Source organism: Nylanderia fulva, unplaced genomic scaffold (assembly GCF_048542155.1).
Source record: "Nylanderia fulva isolate GAGA-0341 unplaced genomic scaffold, ASM4854215v1 Scaffold110, whole genome shotgun sequence".
In the NCBI taxonomy this organism is placed as follows: Eukaryota; Metazoa; Arthropoda; class Insecta; order Hymenoptera; family Formicidae; genus Nylanderia; species Nylanderia fulva.
The window spans coordinates 99,005-116,063 of record NW_028189303.1 but is presented as its reverse complement, the minus strand read 5'-3'; the positions used below and the strand labels follow the sequence as shown (position 1 = coordinate 116,063).

The window sequence follows — 17,059 nt, the reverse complement described above, 5'->3', positions numbered from 1 at the left end:
TTGGAGCAACATTGAAAATAGAGCAAAAATTTTGATAGATTGTTGTGACATTTTGATTATATTGCTTTAGAAAAAATGACTGGAGACAAAATTAATCTTCAAATTAATTTTCGAAATATCGAATTTTTTGCTCTCTTTCTCTCTCTCTCTCTCTCTCTTGATGCGAGAAGTGCGTTCGCTGCGGAATGAATATCACGTGGTGTTGATCGTCAGTGGATTCGACGACGACGGCGTTCGATGATCGCGCGAGCACGTGGCTCTTGGTTTGATCGCGATCACAGAGAAATCTTGCGCGCGCGCGCGCATTCGCACACGCGCGCGCGCGCGAGATCTCCGCTCGTGAGGGTAAGGTGAACGCACTGACTTGCGACGCGGATGGAACGCGGAACCGAGCGGCCAATGTGCGAGACAAACGATCGTCTGCGAGGCCGCGAAATTCGCCAGCGCGTTCGTCCACGAAATTCGCCCAAATCGCAAGAGACAAATACACATATTTTTCCCCTTCATGGTGCATAGGGGAAAGTATGCTAAATCGCACCCCTTAAAGTAAATATTAAAATAAAACTAGATAAATGACTTAAATAAATGACAAATTTTTCTTTATTCATTTGAAACTATGGTTCTTTGCCAGTGATATATGCTAAAGATTAATACAAATTTATTTCATTGTTTTATATCGTAAATTAAAAACAGTAATATATTTGGTATGATTTACAATACCGGTTTGCTAAAAAATTGTACCCATTGAGTTTTTAAATTGTACTTTTAAAATTGAAGAATTGTAACAAAAATAAAGTTTTATTTTGTACAAACGTTTTCAGCAACAAAACATATTTATGAGAATGTCATACTTATGATCATAAATTTTCTTCAAAAATTTAACAAAATTATTGTTTATTTTAACAAAATTTTATAATTATATTGCTAATATTTATGTTTATATTTTGTATTGCACAAAATATAAACATAAATATTAGCAATATAATTATAAAATTTGATATTTTCTTTGATTGTCCATTTAAATATAAAGAAAAAAATATAAATGTCTAAAAAGATAAATTTAGTAATTCATATTAATACAATAAATAGAAAAAAGTTAATGGTACATGCTTTACCGAACTTATTGCTTTACTAAATTTGCGAATAAAAAAATGATCTTAAAACATTTTGCCGATTTTTCAAAGCTTCCGGATATACAGAATTAAATAAGATAGAAAAATGTTTTAATATACTATCTTTCTCAATGATAGCTTAGATAGGGGTGCCGAATATTACATGAAAATTATACAAAATTTATGAACGTCATTCATCATTGATCGAATCGCTTGAGAAGAATAATGTGATATTTTCTTTTATAAATAAAAATTTTTATATGGTTACAAATTAAGATAAATATTTCGTTCATAAAAAATGTCGAAAGAAACAATAAAAATCAATTATAATTTTCAAAATAAATGGATTCATATCTTGAAAGGGAAAAATATATTCTCTTTTGATTTGAGCGAATGCTTATACATAGGGTGTATCATAAGTGTAAGCCGCTATTTAAAGAACGTATTTTATTTATCAAAATAAGTAATAGTATATTGTGTATGAAGTGCGGAAACTATTCATATACATATTTTTCGCCTTCGGCTCGTGCGTCCATCCCCCACACTCGTGACCAATTGTCAACTTTCCGCACGTGATACACATACTATTTTGTATTACAAGTGCAGGTAAAGTGGCTTTGTGCGCGTTTTCTGTGCGCAAGGTGGCCGATCGCACGCCGCCATCTTGCGGCGGCACGGTGCGGGAATAGCCGTGTTCAAAGTCATTGCCCACGGCTTTAGCTGTGGGCAATGACTTTGAACGCGGCTCAGCCGTAAGCAATCGCTTTGAACGCGGCTTATTCACTCACCGCGTCGCCGCTAGATGGCGGCGTGGGAAATCGGCCGTTTTCCGCACAGAAAACATGCACACAAAGTGCCACTTTGCCTGCACGTGTAATACAAAAAAATTTATTTAAACATGATTTTTTATTGGTTCCTTCGTTCTATTAGAACGTTTCGTAGATGCTTACAGACAATTTTTGGAAAACAATTTGTTCAGTTTGAGAATTATTTTGAGATATGAGAATTATTGTCTACTGTTTTATATTGTTGGAAAGAAAATAATACGCTTTTTAATTATTTTAAATTTTAATCCAAATGATAGTGACGTGAAACGCATTTTTTAACATATGATATGTTTTGTATGAACTTTTTTTGTTCATTTCGATGAATAGAATTATATGCTTTTAAAGTAGAGGCTCATGTGTTTACGATATATTTTGTCTGTGTCAATATTCGTCTATATATCGGTGGAAACGCATAATTTGTAAATTAATAACGAGAAATATAAAAGATGATTTTTAAAAAAAATTTTATATTTATATCATATAGAAATATTAGTATTTTTGTATAGAATAATTTGATGAAGGATACATTTTTATCAATAAAATGTTTCTTACTGAAAACCGAAATTATTTGGTTTCTCTTTATTGAAATTAGACTATTAACATTTTAAACTATTTACATTTTCCAATTTCTCTGATATACGATTTTTTTTCTATTTAAATATTTCAATAATGTTTTGTAAATTCGATGTATCTGATATTACAAGAAAAAAACTATTACGAATAAATAATGTTTAGTAGTATATCGTAGATTATTTATATATTTTTAGAATAAATTAATAATTATCTAAAAAGAAGTATTAAGAAAAGATGATTAAACATTTTTCGTTCTGTATAGTTTACGTTTAAAAATATTTAGAGTTAAATATTTTTCACGTGAATCTCACAACTTGTTGCAAAAAATTGATACTAATTGATTGCTACGACCTAGGGGCGATAGGGAACCTATCGTTTGGAAAGCTATTTGAAAGAAATGTTCTCGTTTTCCATGTAAATTTATATATTTATATACAAAACAATTTATATATAAACAATTTTCAAAGCGACCGGAAAAAACTCCATTGCAAAAATAAAAGCTCGCTTCTGCGACAATCTTCATTGCTACTCATGGTTGAAAAAAATTGATATTGTTTTCATGATTGCACCTAAAAAAACATACGATTTTGAAACACGCTGGTTGACAATTCGCATGTTATATTATTATATGATATCCATCGAAAAACCATTAAGAGACGATTGTTGACAAGGATTTTTAAAAGATCATTACATTTTTATTGGATCGTTCTATCTACATATGAATTTTTTGAAATAAAAAGAAATCAATACTTATAAATAATTTCACAAAATTTTCCGATTTCAAAAAATCATTACATTTTTATGGATCGTTCTATCTATATATGAATTATTCGAAATAAAAAACATCAATAGCATAATACAATCAATAATTATAAACAATTTCACAAAATTTTCCGATTTCAAAAAATCATTGCATTTTTGCGGATAGTTCTATCTATATATTGTATGTATATGAATTATTCGAAACAAAAAATCAATAATTATAAATAATTTCACAAAATTTTCCGATATCGCGAATAATAAAGTCGAAAACATTATTACGTCTCCATTGCACTGTTGTCCGATCGTTGCACTCTGCATATCAGCTGACGAATATCTAACCGCGCGAATTGTCATAAAACACTTGAAATTTGCAAGACGAAAAAACAGAGTCAGCCGAGAGGGATGGATGGATATCGCGAAAGGGAAGAAAAAGCGTGCAAGAGAGAGAGAGAGAGAGAGAGAGAGAGAGAGAGAGAGAGAGAGAGAGAGAGAGAGAGAGAGAAAAGAGGAGGAAGGCGGAGGATTGCTACCAAGAAGAAGAAGGAGAAACGAGCCAGGAAGAAGTCAACGTCCGAAGATTACGGCAATGACATTCACTTTTTCTCACTCTCCGCCTCGTGTTTCTCTCGTGCTTTCCGGGCTTTTTTTTCTCTTTCCTTTCCGCCCTCTCCTTGTTTCTCTCATACGGTGATGTTCTACGTCCTCTTCTCTATCGATCGTGCGAAAATGTCGGGATACAGAGTGAAGTATTTTTGGGAAGTTGCCCAAAGTCTTTTTGACACGATTCAACGTAATGAAAAGGTCATCGAAATTCGTGATCTTTATTCAACAGCGAAAAATGCAGGAAAAAATATTCATATTAAAAACATATAGATTTTGTTAAAGTCTTTTTTATGTTTTATTAAGCCTAGGATTTGTTGTGGATATCAATATTTGTAGGTATAAAAGAATATTGAAATATAAAATTATTATATTACAAGATGTCTGATATTTTATTATGCTAGAATGTATCAAGATAAAATATAAAATATCATGTATATATATAATATTTAACACTGTTCGACGATATCATTTTAATATTTTGAACGCGATAAAAAGATCACCGAATTTTGTCAGCTTTATCTCGTAGCGAAAAATGCAAGAAAAAAGGCTATCCATATTAAAAATGTATAGATTTTGTTGCTTTTTTTCTTCGCAAGATTTATCACATTAATAAACTTTTTTTAAAAAAGTTTTCTATACAAAAGTCTATGTATATGTAGGTCTAAAAAAGAATATTAAAATATAAAATTATTATGAAAATTAATATATTACAAGATGTCTGATATTTTATTATGCTAGAGTATATCAAGATAAAACATAAAATATCACGTATAATATTCAATTTAATATTTCATCTATTTTGAAATAGTTATTCTCGACACACTTGACAGGAACAGATTTTCTTCTTTAATATTATCAAATAACAAAATATGATTATAGCGTCTGGTATCAAGTATTGTATACATATTCCAGATATAAAATTTTCAAATAAATTGTTTATTTGAAAACTGAATTATGAATAATGAAAAATTATTTTTATTTATTGAGATCTTTTACGGGTTGTGTCAGATCTGTTAAGAGAAAATAAAAGAGAAGATAATTTCTTTATTCTTAGAATAAATTTGATGTTTCTTTCTCTTATAAATAAAAGTCTCTGAATTAATATTTTATAGGTAAAAATATTAAGATTAAGAAATTATCTCTTGAACAGTGAATTATATGTGATATTTCATATTTTATCTGATATATTTTGACATAATAAAATCTGACATCTCATAATATATTCACTTTTGCGATAATATTATTTAAATACTTTTATACACATATTTTACAGCAAATTCTCTCTAGACTGATGTAAAAAAAACTTTTTAAAAAAGTCAGAAAAATATGTAAAAAAGATTATGATATATGGAAATTAAAAAATTGTGACTTTTTTATAACTTCCATAACATTCTTTTATTTTATCATATTAACAAGAAATTTTTCGAGAAATTGTTCAGAGGAATATTAAGAATATGTGAGTGAAAAAAGTGAAAATAGAAAAGTTAGATTACTCAAAAAGTTTAAATGAATGAAGAATACGAGGAATACGTTTAATTGTATATTAAGAATCATCTTTAAATGGACAAATGGGTTTATATAATTCCCACAAGTCTTACAGTATTGTGCTAAGATTTTAAAATCAACTAGATAAAGATGAGATAAAAATGTGTAAATTTATTTTACAAGCTAAGATGAAGATGATTTTATTTTAAATATATCTAGATAAAAGATATAAAATTATATGGCGATTTATCTAGATAATTTTCTAGAGAATAATTTTTAGAACTGCTTGTGTGAAACATAGTTATAGAAAAATATATAAATTATAAAATATAAATATAAAAATATATGTATTCATATTTTTATTTATTAATTTTTATCGCTTACTACTTAAGTTCTACTATTTAAGTATTTTTATGTGCTATGATTCTAAATCAAAATTATCTGAAAATTATTCTAGGTAATTTAGTAAAGACAATACTTTTTTAAACTAAGATGCAGATATAGATATAGATAATACATATTTTTCTTATGTATATAAAGATAGGATGACGTCAAAGTTTCATCTAAATGATCCTCTATATAATTTTATTTAGATAACAGTAAACACTGAAATCCTAAGAACCTCATATTCACATGCACTTATTATTTCTTAAACACAATTACGTTTTTCTTTTTTTTTTACGATCGTGCCGTTAATTTATCCTTGGTTTCTGATTTTCTTTTCCTTTTGATTTATCTTTCAGCGAGATGGCTCAAGTGAAATGCCGACGGACGTGTAATAAACCATTGAAAATCAGCGAGCAAGTGCGCGCCGGGAAAAAGTTTAGCCCATAAGAAGGAAAAAAGAACGAAAAAAAGATAAGAAGTAGAGAAAAGAAGAAACACAAGTTATACGAAAAAAATACGAGGAATCTCGATGTAAAGTCTCGATCGCGAATCCCAAAAATAATGGGTTGAACTTTTGGGTGGTGTCCTTTTCTTTTTGCACGTAGGAAAAGAAGCTAAAATGGAAACTCGACGAAGCAAAGACTTTTGCGCTGATTGCGTGACTTAACGAAATATAGATTAGGATCTGTGCATTTTTACGTATAAAAGAAAAGAAAATCCATATATTTGGTGACAAAGTTTTCGACGAGATAACCCTTAACGTGTTGAAGAATTTTGAAAAGTGTTACCAATTCTTTGAAAAAAATTGTTAAATGATCTCGCTCTTCATCAACTTTCAGCCTTCGATGCACAAGTTTAAATACCTAGTAGCGTCTTATCAAGTAGCAGTGTAAATGCAAATGCAAGAAACGCCGAAGCTGGGAAAGGACGGCCGCGAGATAGACGGGGAGATGTAATATCTGCGCGGGAACGAGAAAACATTACTCAACGGAGGTTCAAGGACCTCGCGAAGTCGCGAGGAAGACGAGACAAGACGGTTGTCGCAATTCCGAGCGAGTTTGTTACACCAAAATCGATTATCGATTGCACTAGGTCGATTATCCCTAGATCGATTTTACTAGATATCATCGGATATTCGATATCTTACGGGACACAAGAATCAATCGAAGAATCTTTATTAAGAAAGAAAAATGTAATTTCTCACGGTTGTTGCAGTTCCGAGCGAGTTTGTTACACCGAAATCGATTATCGATTGCACTAGATCGATTATCCCTAGATCGATTTTACTAGATATCATTGGATATCTGATATCTTATGGAATGCAAGAATAAATCGCTTCATTCAGAAAAGTATAATTTTTCAGAACCCAAATCTGATGAAATGTTGAATGAATAAACAAACTGCCAGATATCTTTTTCACGAAACTCATAAAGTAGACAATAAAATAGTCTCACTGATGACACATTCTGCGAATTTTGTTTGTTCAACCTGTGCCAGGTGCCGATCAATGTTCTCCTCGACAAAGAACATCTTATATACGAAAGATATTCCCCGATCGAAGTAACGTTACACCAGGTTGGGGTGCGCGAGTAACGAAGGAAAGTTCAACCGATGAGGGAAGTTGGACGAACACAAGTTTCAAAGTATCGAGAAGCGCCTAGTAATTCATCGAGCTTATTAAAAGTGATAGCTGCCTTATTATACCTTCTACCAAGAGAACAAGTTCCGTCGTATCAATATAGATAATATACATCCGGAGCGAAGAGTTGGGACACGTACGAGATTCGTGAAGTGGGCAATTGAGTCGCGCAACCAGGAATTTTCTATATAACAAAGTGGCCCCGTCCAAGGATCCATGAATGCTGAATGCATCGTCGCCAGGCAAGTGTGACGTCGACGATCGTCCGATGCCCGTACAATGGACGTTTTCAAACTCGATCAGTCGCTGAGCGCGGGTTTGGGCAGCGCCCCGGCGCCGGACACCCTCACGCCGGAAGTGTCGTTCGACGCCGGCAGTGAGTTCAACCTGAGCTTCTTCGACGGCCCGGAGGAGAACAACAGCACCCAGGGCTTCAGCGATCCCGGCTCCGTGGGTAGCACCAGCGCCTCGCCGCCCCCGGGTACACCTGGAAGCTCCTCGGTCCCTCCCACTCCGGTCGCCAACGTCACGGCCACGCCGGCTTCCGCTCCAGCTTCTTCCGCAGCCGGCGTTAATAATCCGCCTCTGCCGATTGTTCAAGTACCCTCCGCGGGCATCGTCATTAAGCAAGGTTTGTTTTATTTCTTTTTTTCATTACGCGATCGTGGACTCTTTTTTTCTGGTTTCTGGTTCTCGAAGATCTTATTCGAGCTTCGTTTCCATTTTTTCGAATTTATTCGAGAGAAATTACGATACGAGGCTGTTTACTGATATTGACGTTCATGCTTATAATATTATAGATGTTATTATATTTATAGAGTATAATTACACTGTTCAAGAACAAAATTAACCAGAATGAGACTAGTTTTTTACAGGTTTCTGGATGTTGAATAAGAATTTAGGTTCCAAATTATTCCATAACGTCACAATTTTGAGAAATTTTTAATTCAAGCAAAACAGGACTTTCTTCACGAACTTTGTTTATATTATAGCTACAATATGTGTTAAAGAAGTTTTATTGCAATCAAAATAAAGTATATTGTTAGAACTTTCAATCCTCAAAAGGAATTTTTGTTGGTTATGTCGATGTTGGTTATCGTCAATAAGATATCCATGGTTAAATGGGATGACTTAGGTCATTGGCAATTTGCCAAATAAATTTCAATCATGTTTATTTAATTTTAAAGGTTCCACTGAATACAAGTCTAGTATCAAATCGAAATGGTGGACTCAATATGGCGCATTTATATAACAAAAAGCATTTTTAAAGACATCCCCCATATTGGGTATCATTTAGAATTTGACAATTTTGACATAGAATTCGCATTCAATGACCTAAAAAAATATTTAAAAGCTATTTAGTAAATTGTCAATAACCTAATTGTAAGTCACAGCTAACTTTCTCAACACAGCCCATTTTTAACCATGGATATCTTATTAAGCATAAACGAAATCAAAAATTTCTTTTGAGGGTTAAAAATCCTAACACACTTTATTTTGATTGCAATAAAACTTCTCCAGTACGTCACATATTGTAGTTAGAATATGACAAAGTTCGTGAAAATAGTCCTTTTTGCAACTTTAATTAAAAATTTCTCAAATTTATGACGTGATGGAGCAATTTGGAAACCGGATTCGTATTAAGCCTTCAAAAAACTAGAAGCGATTATTAGTCTCGTTCTGGTGTTTGAAGAGTCATTTTTTGTTGAACATTGTTATATATGACTTTATCGATCATCACGGGAATATTTGCTATCTCAGCAGAATTCTGTATTTAAATCTTTTCTAACATGACTAAAAAGTAAGACATTGAAATAAAAAAATGCATTTTATAGGGGATGAATAATATGTTCGTGACATCTGATTAATATTTCCAGATAACGTTAATCTTTTTCACAAAAAATCATTTATTTCATATTAAACCACAGTTATTTCGAAAACTTGACGTACTGGTGAAAATTTCCTTGCAGCATCTAAAAATTTGTAAGAAACACTTGTCTGGTTCAAAATAATGAAAACATTTTTTTATAAACTAATGTAATTTTTTATTAACTCGTTTTAGAACTCGTTTTGAAAAATTATTACATTAACTTTACTCTATCATACCATTATACTTTGTAAATTGATTAAAAACTAAAAAGACAAATTTAAATTCACACGTGTTAGTATAAAAGATTTTCTATTAAGATTGATTTGTTGTGTATAGAACACAAATTCTTTTCTTGGTGTGGTAAAGTAATTAAAATAAATCTTAATTTGGAAGGTTTATTTATTTTAATAAACTTTTGACCTTCCTCCTGAAAGCGTAAGCAAGAAAAATATCGGGATAAATTCGCTGAATCAGGATTGGGAGATTTATTTTACTTGATATCATACCAAGAAAAAATCGTGCCTTATGCACAATACAAAATAGTTTCAGTGCAAAATTAATTTTTATTAAAATTAATGCACTATAATATCCGTTTTAATTAGCTTGATGAAATTTAAATTTGTAGGTATTTCAAATTGAGAGCTTTACTATATAATTTCTTGATTAAAAATTCAAAGTTATCAGATCAATTTTGAGTATTGGCAATTTTATTGAGATTCATAAATGGAGCATTTTCATCAACAGAAAATTACACTCGTGACTGATCCAGATTTATAGAGAATTAAAGATTCGATGAAGATAATCACAATTAAAACAAACATTCAGTTTCTTAATTAAATATTATTAACATTACCATAATAATTAATTTTAATTAATTATATATTTTTATATTTCAAATTATATATTTTGTAATACATATTTGATATATTATATATTGTATATTTAATATATATTATTATATTATATATGTATTATTATGTATATTTAATATATGATACGATTATTATATATGATATTTATTATACAGGGTGTTTTAGGAGGAATGGTTAGTATTGAGGACATGATTGCACACATTATTTTAAACAAAAAAATTCATATGAAAAAAATATTTGTTAACTTGACTAAACTTTTCAACTAAATATTTTCTTAATTGAAAATTATATATGGGTCATTCCACGTCAAATCGGCCACTCCTCCCCCTCCGCCCAAAATTGTATTGAAGTAAATTTAACTTTCAAGGTACCAAAATTTAGCTTGAAGCATCTAGTTTTTTATGCTGTGTGGCGATTTTGAAAAATTAAATAATGACTTTGGTTTTGTCAGTTATATAAAAAATGGTATGTATTTTTTTATTCAAATCTTTATTATTTCCTTATAAATAGAATACAAAAGTCATTTTCAATGTAATTTGATTCGCTGAATTCGAATCTGAAGTTAGAAAAACAAAATTTTTATTTTTACAGATAAATAATTAGTTATTGATATTTACTTCTAAAAAATAAAATTAATGTTATTATTTGTAAAAACATTTTTTTCTCTTTTTATTACGACATTTCTGTGCTAAAATATTAACTAATTATCGTATTCTGCATAATTATATTTTTAATATTTTATAAAAAAACTTTATGCGTTTATACCGGGTTAATGTTGTCTGTAGATTATTTTTCAAAGCCCACATTACTTTTTCTTTTCTGAATTTTTTAGTTTAAAAAATTTTTTAATTTTTAGTTTTTTTAAGTTTTTAAATTTTTAAGTTTTTAATTTTAAAGTTTTTAAGTTTAAATTAAATTTAAAAAATTTTTATTATTTAAAATGTAAAATTTGGGGCTAAAAAATAATGTGCGTAGGAAAAGAGAAGAAAGCATTTTTAAAAATAATAACATTAATTTTATTTTTTAGAAGTAAATATCAATAACAACTAATTAATTATTTGCAAAAATATATATTTTATTTTTCTGACTTCAGATTTGGATTCAGTGGATCAAATTACATTAAAAATTACTTTTATACTTTATTTGTAAGAAAATAGTAAAAATTTGAATAAAAAAATACATACCATTTTTTATATAACTGACAAAACCAAGGTCATTATTTAACAATTTTTAAAATCGCCACACGGCATAAAAAACTAGGTATTCAAGCTAAATTTTGGTACCTTGGAAGTTAAATTTACTTCAATACAATTTTGGACAGAGGGGTGGCCGATTTGACGTGAAATGACCTATATATAAATATTTAAATTAAATCTTAAGTAAACGTATATTTGACTTACTAATATATATTTAATTAACAAAATAGTAATTTAGTTGAAAGGTTCAGTCAAGTTAACAATTTTTTATTCAGTGTACAATTATGTCTTAAAATACTGATTATTCCTCCTGAAACTCCTTATGTATATTTAATATTATATATTTTTATTATATTATATAATTTTATATAAAAACGTCGCGAAGGAACTTGGCGTCTTTTAATGTAACTTTGATACTTCGCCGTTTTATATGGGAACATTTATTTATAGCTCCGTCCCGTGCGTTATACGCTTGATGTGTCTATGTTTTAACGTTATTTTACATCCTGAGCACACAGACGACGTGTATAGCGCTTCTCTTAAAGGTTAGAATACAAATTGAAAAGGTCGCTTCCATAATGCGATGCTCACAAATCGTTCACGATCGCAAGAATTGCGTTAATCTTAGCGCGATCTGCAAATGCAGATTTTACTTCCGTCTATGATTTTATTTTTGACTAAAGATTGGAAAAAACGTGAAGTAAATTTGATGAATTCAAAGATCGAAGAATTGATTTCTCGTGTTTGTGAATCGAGCTTTATATACTTTGCTCGTGAGAAAAGTTAGACACCGACATTTCACTCGCGAAAGCACGCGAGCGAAATCGTTTTCATCTTTGTTCTAGCCTTTTCCTTTTTTTATTTATTGTTGGAAAGCAATATTACAGAATGTAATTTTTTTACTTTCGATATTCAATATTCTTTGATATCACAGGTTCTCAAATATAGCATATTAGCCATTTATAGCTGTAAATTATATTTTTGCATACCTACGCGTCAAGAAAGATTAACAATAAACTGCATAAAAATTATACCTCACCAATTATAACCTACCCAAGTAGTAAACTGACGTCATTAAACATCAAAATGTCATTTTAATATCTATATGACATATGCTTGCTACGTGAATAACCTAACCTAATTCAACTTTACTTTTACAACTGAAAATAGGTTAGAATTTTTTGGGATGAGAATTTTGTTCCATCTAACAAACTTTTTCAATTACAAAAATAGCAAATTATTATAACATACACAAATTTCAATGTCAAACTTCAATTTGTTATATCTTCTAAACTAGAAGAACCTTTCCTGCAACATATAAATGGTGATAAAATCGGCGAGGTGTAACCTTTAATGTAGTTTTACCGAATAATAATTTTTTATTATTCGATAAAACTATATTAAAGGTTACATTTATTATTAATAAATTATATAGACGAATAATTCGCGAGGATGCATAAATTGATTTATTTTTCACGGAAATTTGAATTATTTGTAACATTCCGTATACGTTTATGAATTTTTTCCGCGAAACCAAAGATGGAAAAATTATGTGTATTTTTTGACAAATAATTCTAGCGTGAAAAGGGACCACACAATTGGGAATTATTGGGTTACATTATACATTCTGGGAGAGGAGGGGGCATCTTAGGCGGCGATCTGATGGCAACCGCCGAAAATCCAACTTTGAATTTCAATTTCAAGACGGTCAAGGTTCGTCGAGAGTAATTCGATTCAAAAGAAGCCCGAATCTTTCGATTTATCGAAGGTCGAAACAAGCGGACAATATAGGGGGACAAATCTCGGGCGTACAATGAGATATTTCGGGAGCACCGTATGAGGTGAATTAATTTCGTTTTCTGAAATTTGTGTGAGCTCGCGACCTCCGGTTGTAATACATACATATATAAAATAAGAGAGAGATTCTAGCAAATTAAAACGCAGACGCGAATATAAAATTTTTATCTGCATTCCGAGGAAACTTTATTTTAAGATTAAATTTTATTTCAATTCGAAAGATTTATATATATCTATTAAAAATTCAGAAGTCAGGGAAAAGAGATAACGTTTCATCGGATTTTCACTGAGAAAGAAGAATTTAAGAAAAAGCAGAATGGTAGAAACAGTTAAAAGTTTTGATATTATACTATCGTATTAGTATTATATACAGGCGAAATATACATCGAGGAAGAGCCGATAAAAGGAAAACTTGTTGGTAAACGCGCCGTGCTAAGAATACACTCGGAAAGTAATACTTTCAACGAGTTAATTGGCGGATTATACGAAAGTCGCTTCACTTTCGATGCGGTTCTTAGCGGAGTTTCGATTCAGGAAATTGTAAGTTGAATACCTCTGAAACTGACTTACAAGTTATGTACATATGTAATTTCTCTTACATGATGTGAATTGGAATGAAAATTAGAATAATACCACATATATTCGCTGCAGAATTGAACAGATGAGAGAGAAAGCTTCTTTCTCGAAATTTCGGAAAATATTAACAAATATGATAACACTGATCAATATAAAAAATGTAAGAAAAGAGAGATTAATCGCGTTTCTTGTAGTTTTTTGGATTCTGAATGCGAATCTGGTTCCCAAATTATTCCATAACGTCATAATTTTGAGAAATGTTTAATTAAAGATGCAAAAACGGCCTTTTCACATTAATTATAATCGACACCAAATTCCTTTTGAGGGTTAAAAGTTCTAACAACATACTTTATTTTGATTGCAATCAAACTTTCCTAGAACGTCACATATTATAGTTATAATATAACAAAGTTCGTGAAAATAACCCTTTTTGCAACTTTAATTTAAAATTTCTTAAAATTGTGACATGATGAAGCAATTTGGAAACCGGGTTCGTATTCAGCATCCAAAAATTATAAGAAACGATTAGTCTCGTTTCGGTGTTTAAAAAAAGTCATTTTTTGTTGAAGTGTTATATGTATATGACTTTATCATTGTAGGAATATTTGCTATTTCAGCAAAATTCTGTATTTAAATTTTTTCTAACACGACTAAAAAGTAAGATATTGAAAAAAATGCATTTTATAGGTGATGGAAAAACGCTCATGACATCTGATTAATATTTCCAGATAACGTTAATCTTTTTCACAAAAAGTCATTTATTTCATATTAAATCACAGTTATTTCGAAAACCTGACGTACTGGTGAAAATTGCCTTGCAGCATATCCAAAAATCTGTAAGAAACACTTGTCTGGTTCAAAATAATGAAAACATTTTTTTATAAACTAATGTAATTTTTTATTAACTCGTTTTAGAACTCGTTTTGAAAAATTATTACATTATCTTTACTCTATCATACCATTATACTTTGTAAATTGATTGAAAACTAAAAATTTAAAAACAAATTGAAATTCACACGTGTTAGTATGAAAATTAATTTTTAAACTGATTTGTTTAAACTATAAGAAACGATTAGTTCCGATGTTCGAAAAAAGTCATTTTTTGTTAAGCCATGTTTCTGTATCTTCTTATACAAGATCGGATACTGTATACTCGCAGATGTTGAGAAAAGGAAGCCTTTGGAACGTAGATCTAGGATGCTAAGGATTCCAAGAAACGGCAAGGGTCACCGATGCTAAGATTCTTAGGTGGATGAGTAAATGTACGGAGATTCTTGGCGAGATTAAAAGATGAAAAGTACTCGAGTACTTTGATCACGCAATGAGAAACATGAAAATATGAATTGCTACAACTTATCCAGGGCTAACTTGAATAAGATAAATGTCGTAAACTGAACTGATGAAATTTCATGGTTGAAGTCTTTGACTATATAAGTACGGACTGCTAGCGGCCTGCATAAACTATAGCACTTTTGTGAGCCAACATGTTCCAATATCAGTACCTAAAAACGCGCGAAATTTAAATAGTCATTAATATATGTTCATAAATATTTGGTCACATATATGTTTATATTTAGGTTGTCATTTTTATATAGGCTAATAAGGTTGAACAAATTTATAAAATCAGCGTTAAATAACAAATGCACACAAATAAAAAGAAGGAAAAAATTTTAGAAAACTGCGTGTGCATGCGTACGTGCGTGTATGTGTGTACTCTCTTGATTTTAGGAAATAAAGGAAGTCACACTGTAATTTTTTAAGTACATTTCTTTTGACACATCCAAATATATATACGTTTATATGTTTTAACAAATTTCAGTTCTGATTAAAGCTAATCTTGAGTTGTGTTAACCTATAATTTCTAAATCATATGATAGCACAACTGTACTTTTTTAGTTCTTGGGTACTGGTGTCGCTGTAGATCTTAGAACAGGCGTGAAGTTAGCTACTAGCAGTCCATTCTTATATAGTCAAAGGTTGAAGTCATAAAGATTGGACTGATTGTGAGCACAAGATCTCTATTCCAAAAAGTAGTTGATAAAATACAAATCACGGGGCACTCGAAGAAGAAGAAGAAGAAGAAGAAAATGAATAAGAGAAAGAAGATACTAGAAAACGGAAAGACTGGGATTCATAGTAAGTGAATAATGAAAACGCGGATGGCCGTGTAATAATATCCAGGACTCACCGGGTGAGACCCGTAATAATCAAAGTATTAGGTTGCGTCGTAATCTTTTAGCAATTATCGTAAAATTCAATTTGAGATTGCCTTTTCGAGAGACGCGGCCGGATGTTGCTGCAACGAAAATAGAGGTTTTCTTGATCAATGGTGGAAAAAATTGCGAAGCTCATTGACACTCCTTTCTTCTTCTTCTTCTTCTTCATCGCGACGTCGACGCCGACAGAGTCTGGTTGCGAGTCACGATTTTATCGACCATATGAATCGTAAAAGCCAAGAATGTCGTATCCCCACGTACGACTTTCCTACATGGAATGCAGTTTACGCATGCTCAGATGCTTTCCTTCCTTCAGAAGGAAGTATTCGGAATATATGCGGGAAAAAAACGGCGCAATTATATAGACGCTTGCTAATTGGTTATAAATGGAAATCCTATGGACGGATGAGCGAGAGAAATATATTTACATTATGAATAACAAATTTCGATTGCAAACTATTTTAAAATAACGCTTTATTTATGCAAAAGTTATTTAATTTTTGCAAATTGATTTGCACTATATATATATATATATATATATAAAATAATCAATATTATCTGATTATATTGCCATTTAAAACCTAACCTTTATAGCTAATTTAATTCTCTTCAAATATTTTATTCGCGTTCTTTTTTTATCATTTTATAATCATTATCGATTTGAATTAACATCACTGCAATTTATATCGTAATTCAAATCATAATATCGATATCGACATTTGAAAGATATTGTTTGACTATTTTTATATATTGCAATTTATTAATGAAATTATTGAAAGTACTAAATGTAATTACATACAAATATTATTTTTTATAATATTTAAATTAAATTGATTTTTTTCAATTTTATTTTTTCTATATCTAAAATAAAATTTATATATATATATATATATATTATATATATATATATATATATATATATATATATAATATATATTTAAATAATACATTTAAATTTTAATTTAATATTTAACAAATTAATTTTTATTAATATAAATAATATATTTTTACTTTTTATAAAGTCAATCATTTTTAGATTATTAACATTAATCATTTTAATATTAAAATTTTCAATCTCAATAAAATCTCCATAAAATAGTGAAAACTCTCATCTCATTTGAATTTGACCTTTTAACCAACTTCT

General features: G+C 30.1%; 1 protein-coding gene across 3 annotated transcripts in view; it reads left to right on the top strand.

The window, feature by feature from the left end:
• The window catches only part of Eip78C (Ecdysone-induced protein 78C), a 100,012-nt gene that overhangs the window by 18,169 nt on the left and 64,784 nt on the right, over positions 1-17,059 (top strand). For 2 of the 3 annotated variants that reach the window (XM_029310020.2, XM_029310019.2), the window contains exon 1: positions 6,211-8,019. The exons of the other annotated variant lie outside the window; for it this stretch is intronic. In XM_029310020.2, coding sequence (XP_029165853.2) covers positions 7,668-8,019 — 352 coding nt within the window. In that variant the 5' untranslated portion in view covers positions 6,211-7,667. Of the gene's footprint in view, positions 1-6,210; positions 8,020-17,059 lie in introns of those variants that run through there. 3 annotated transcript variants of the gene reach the window in all.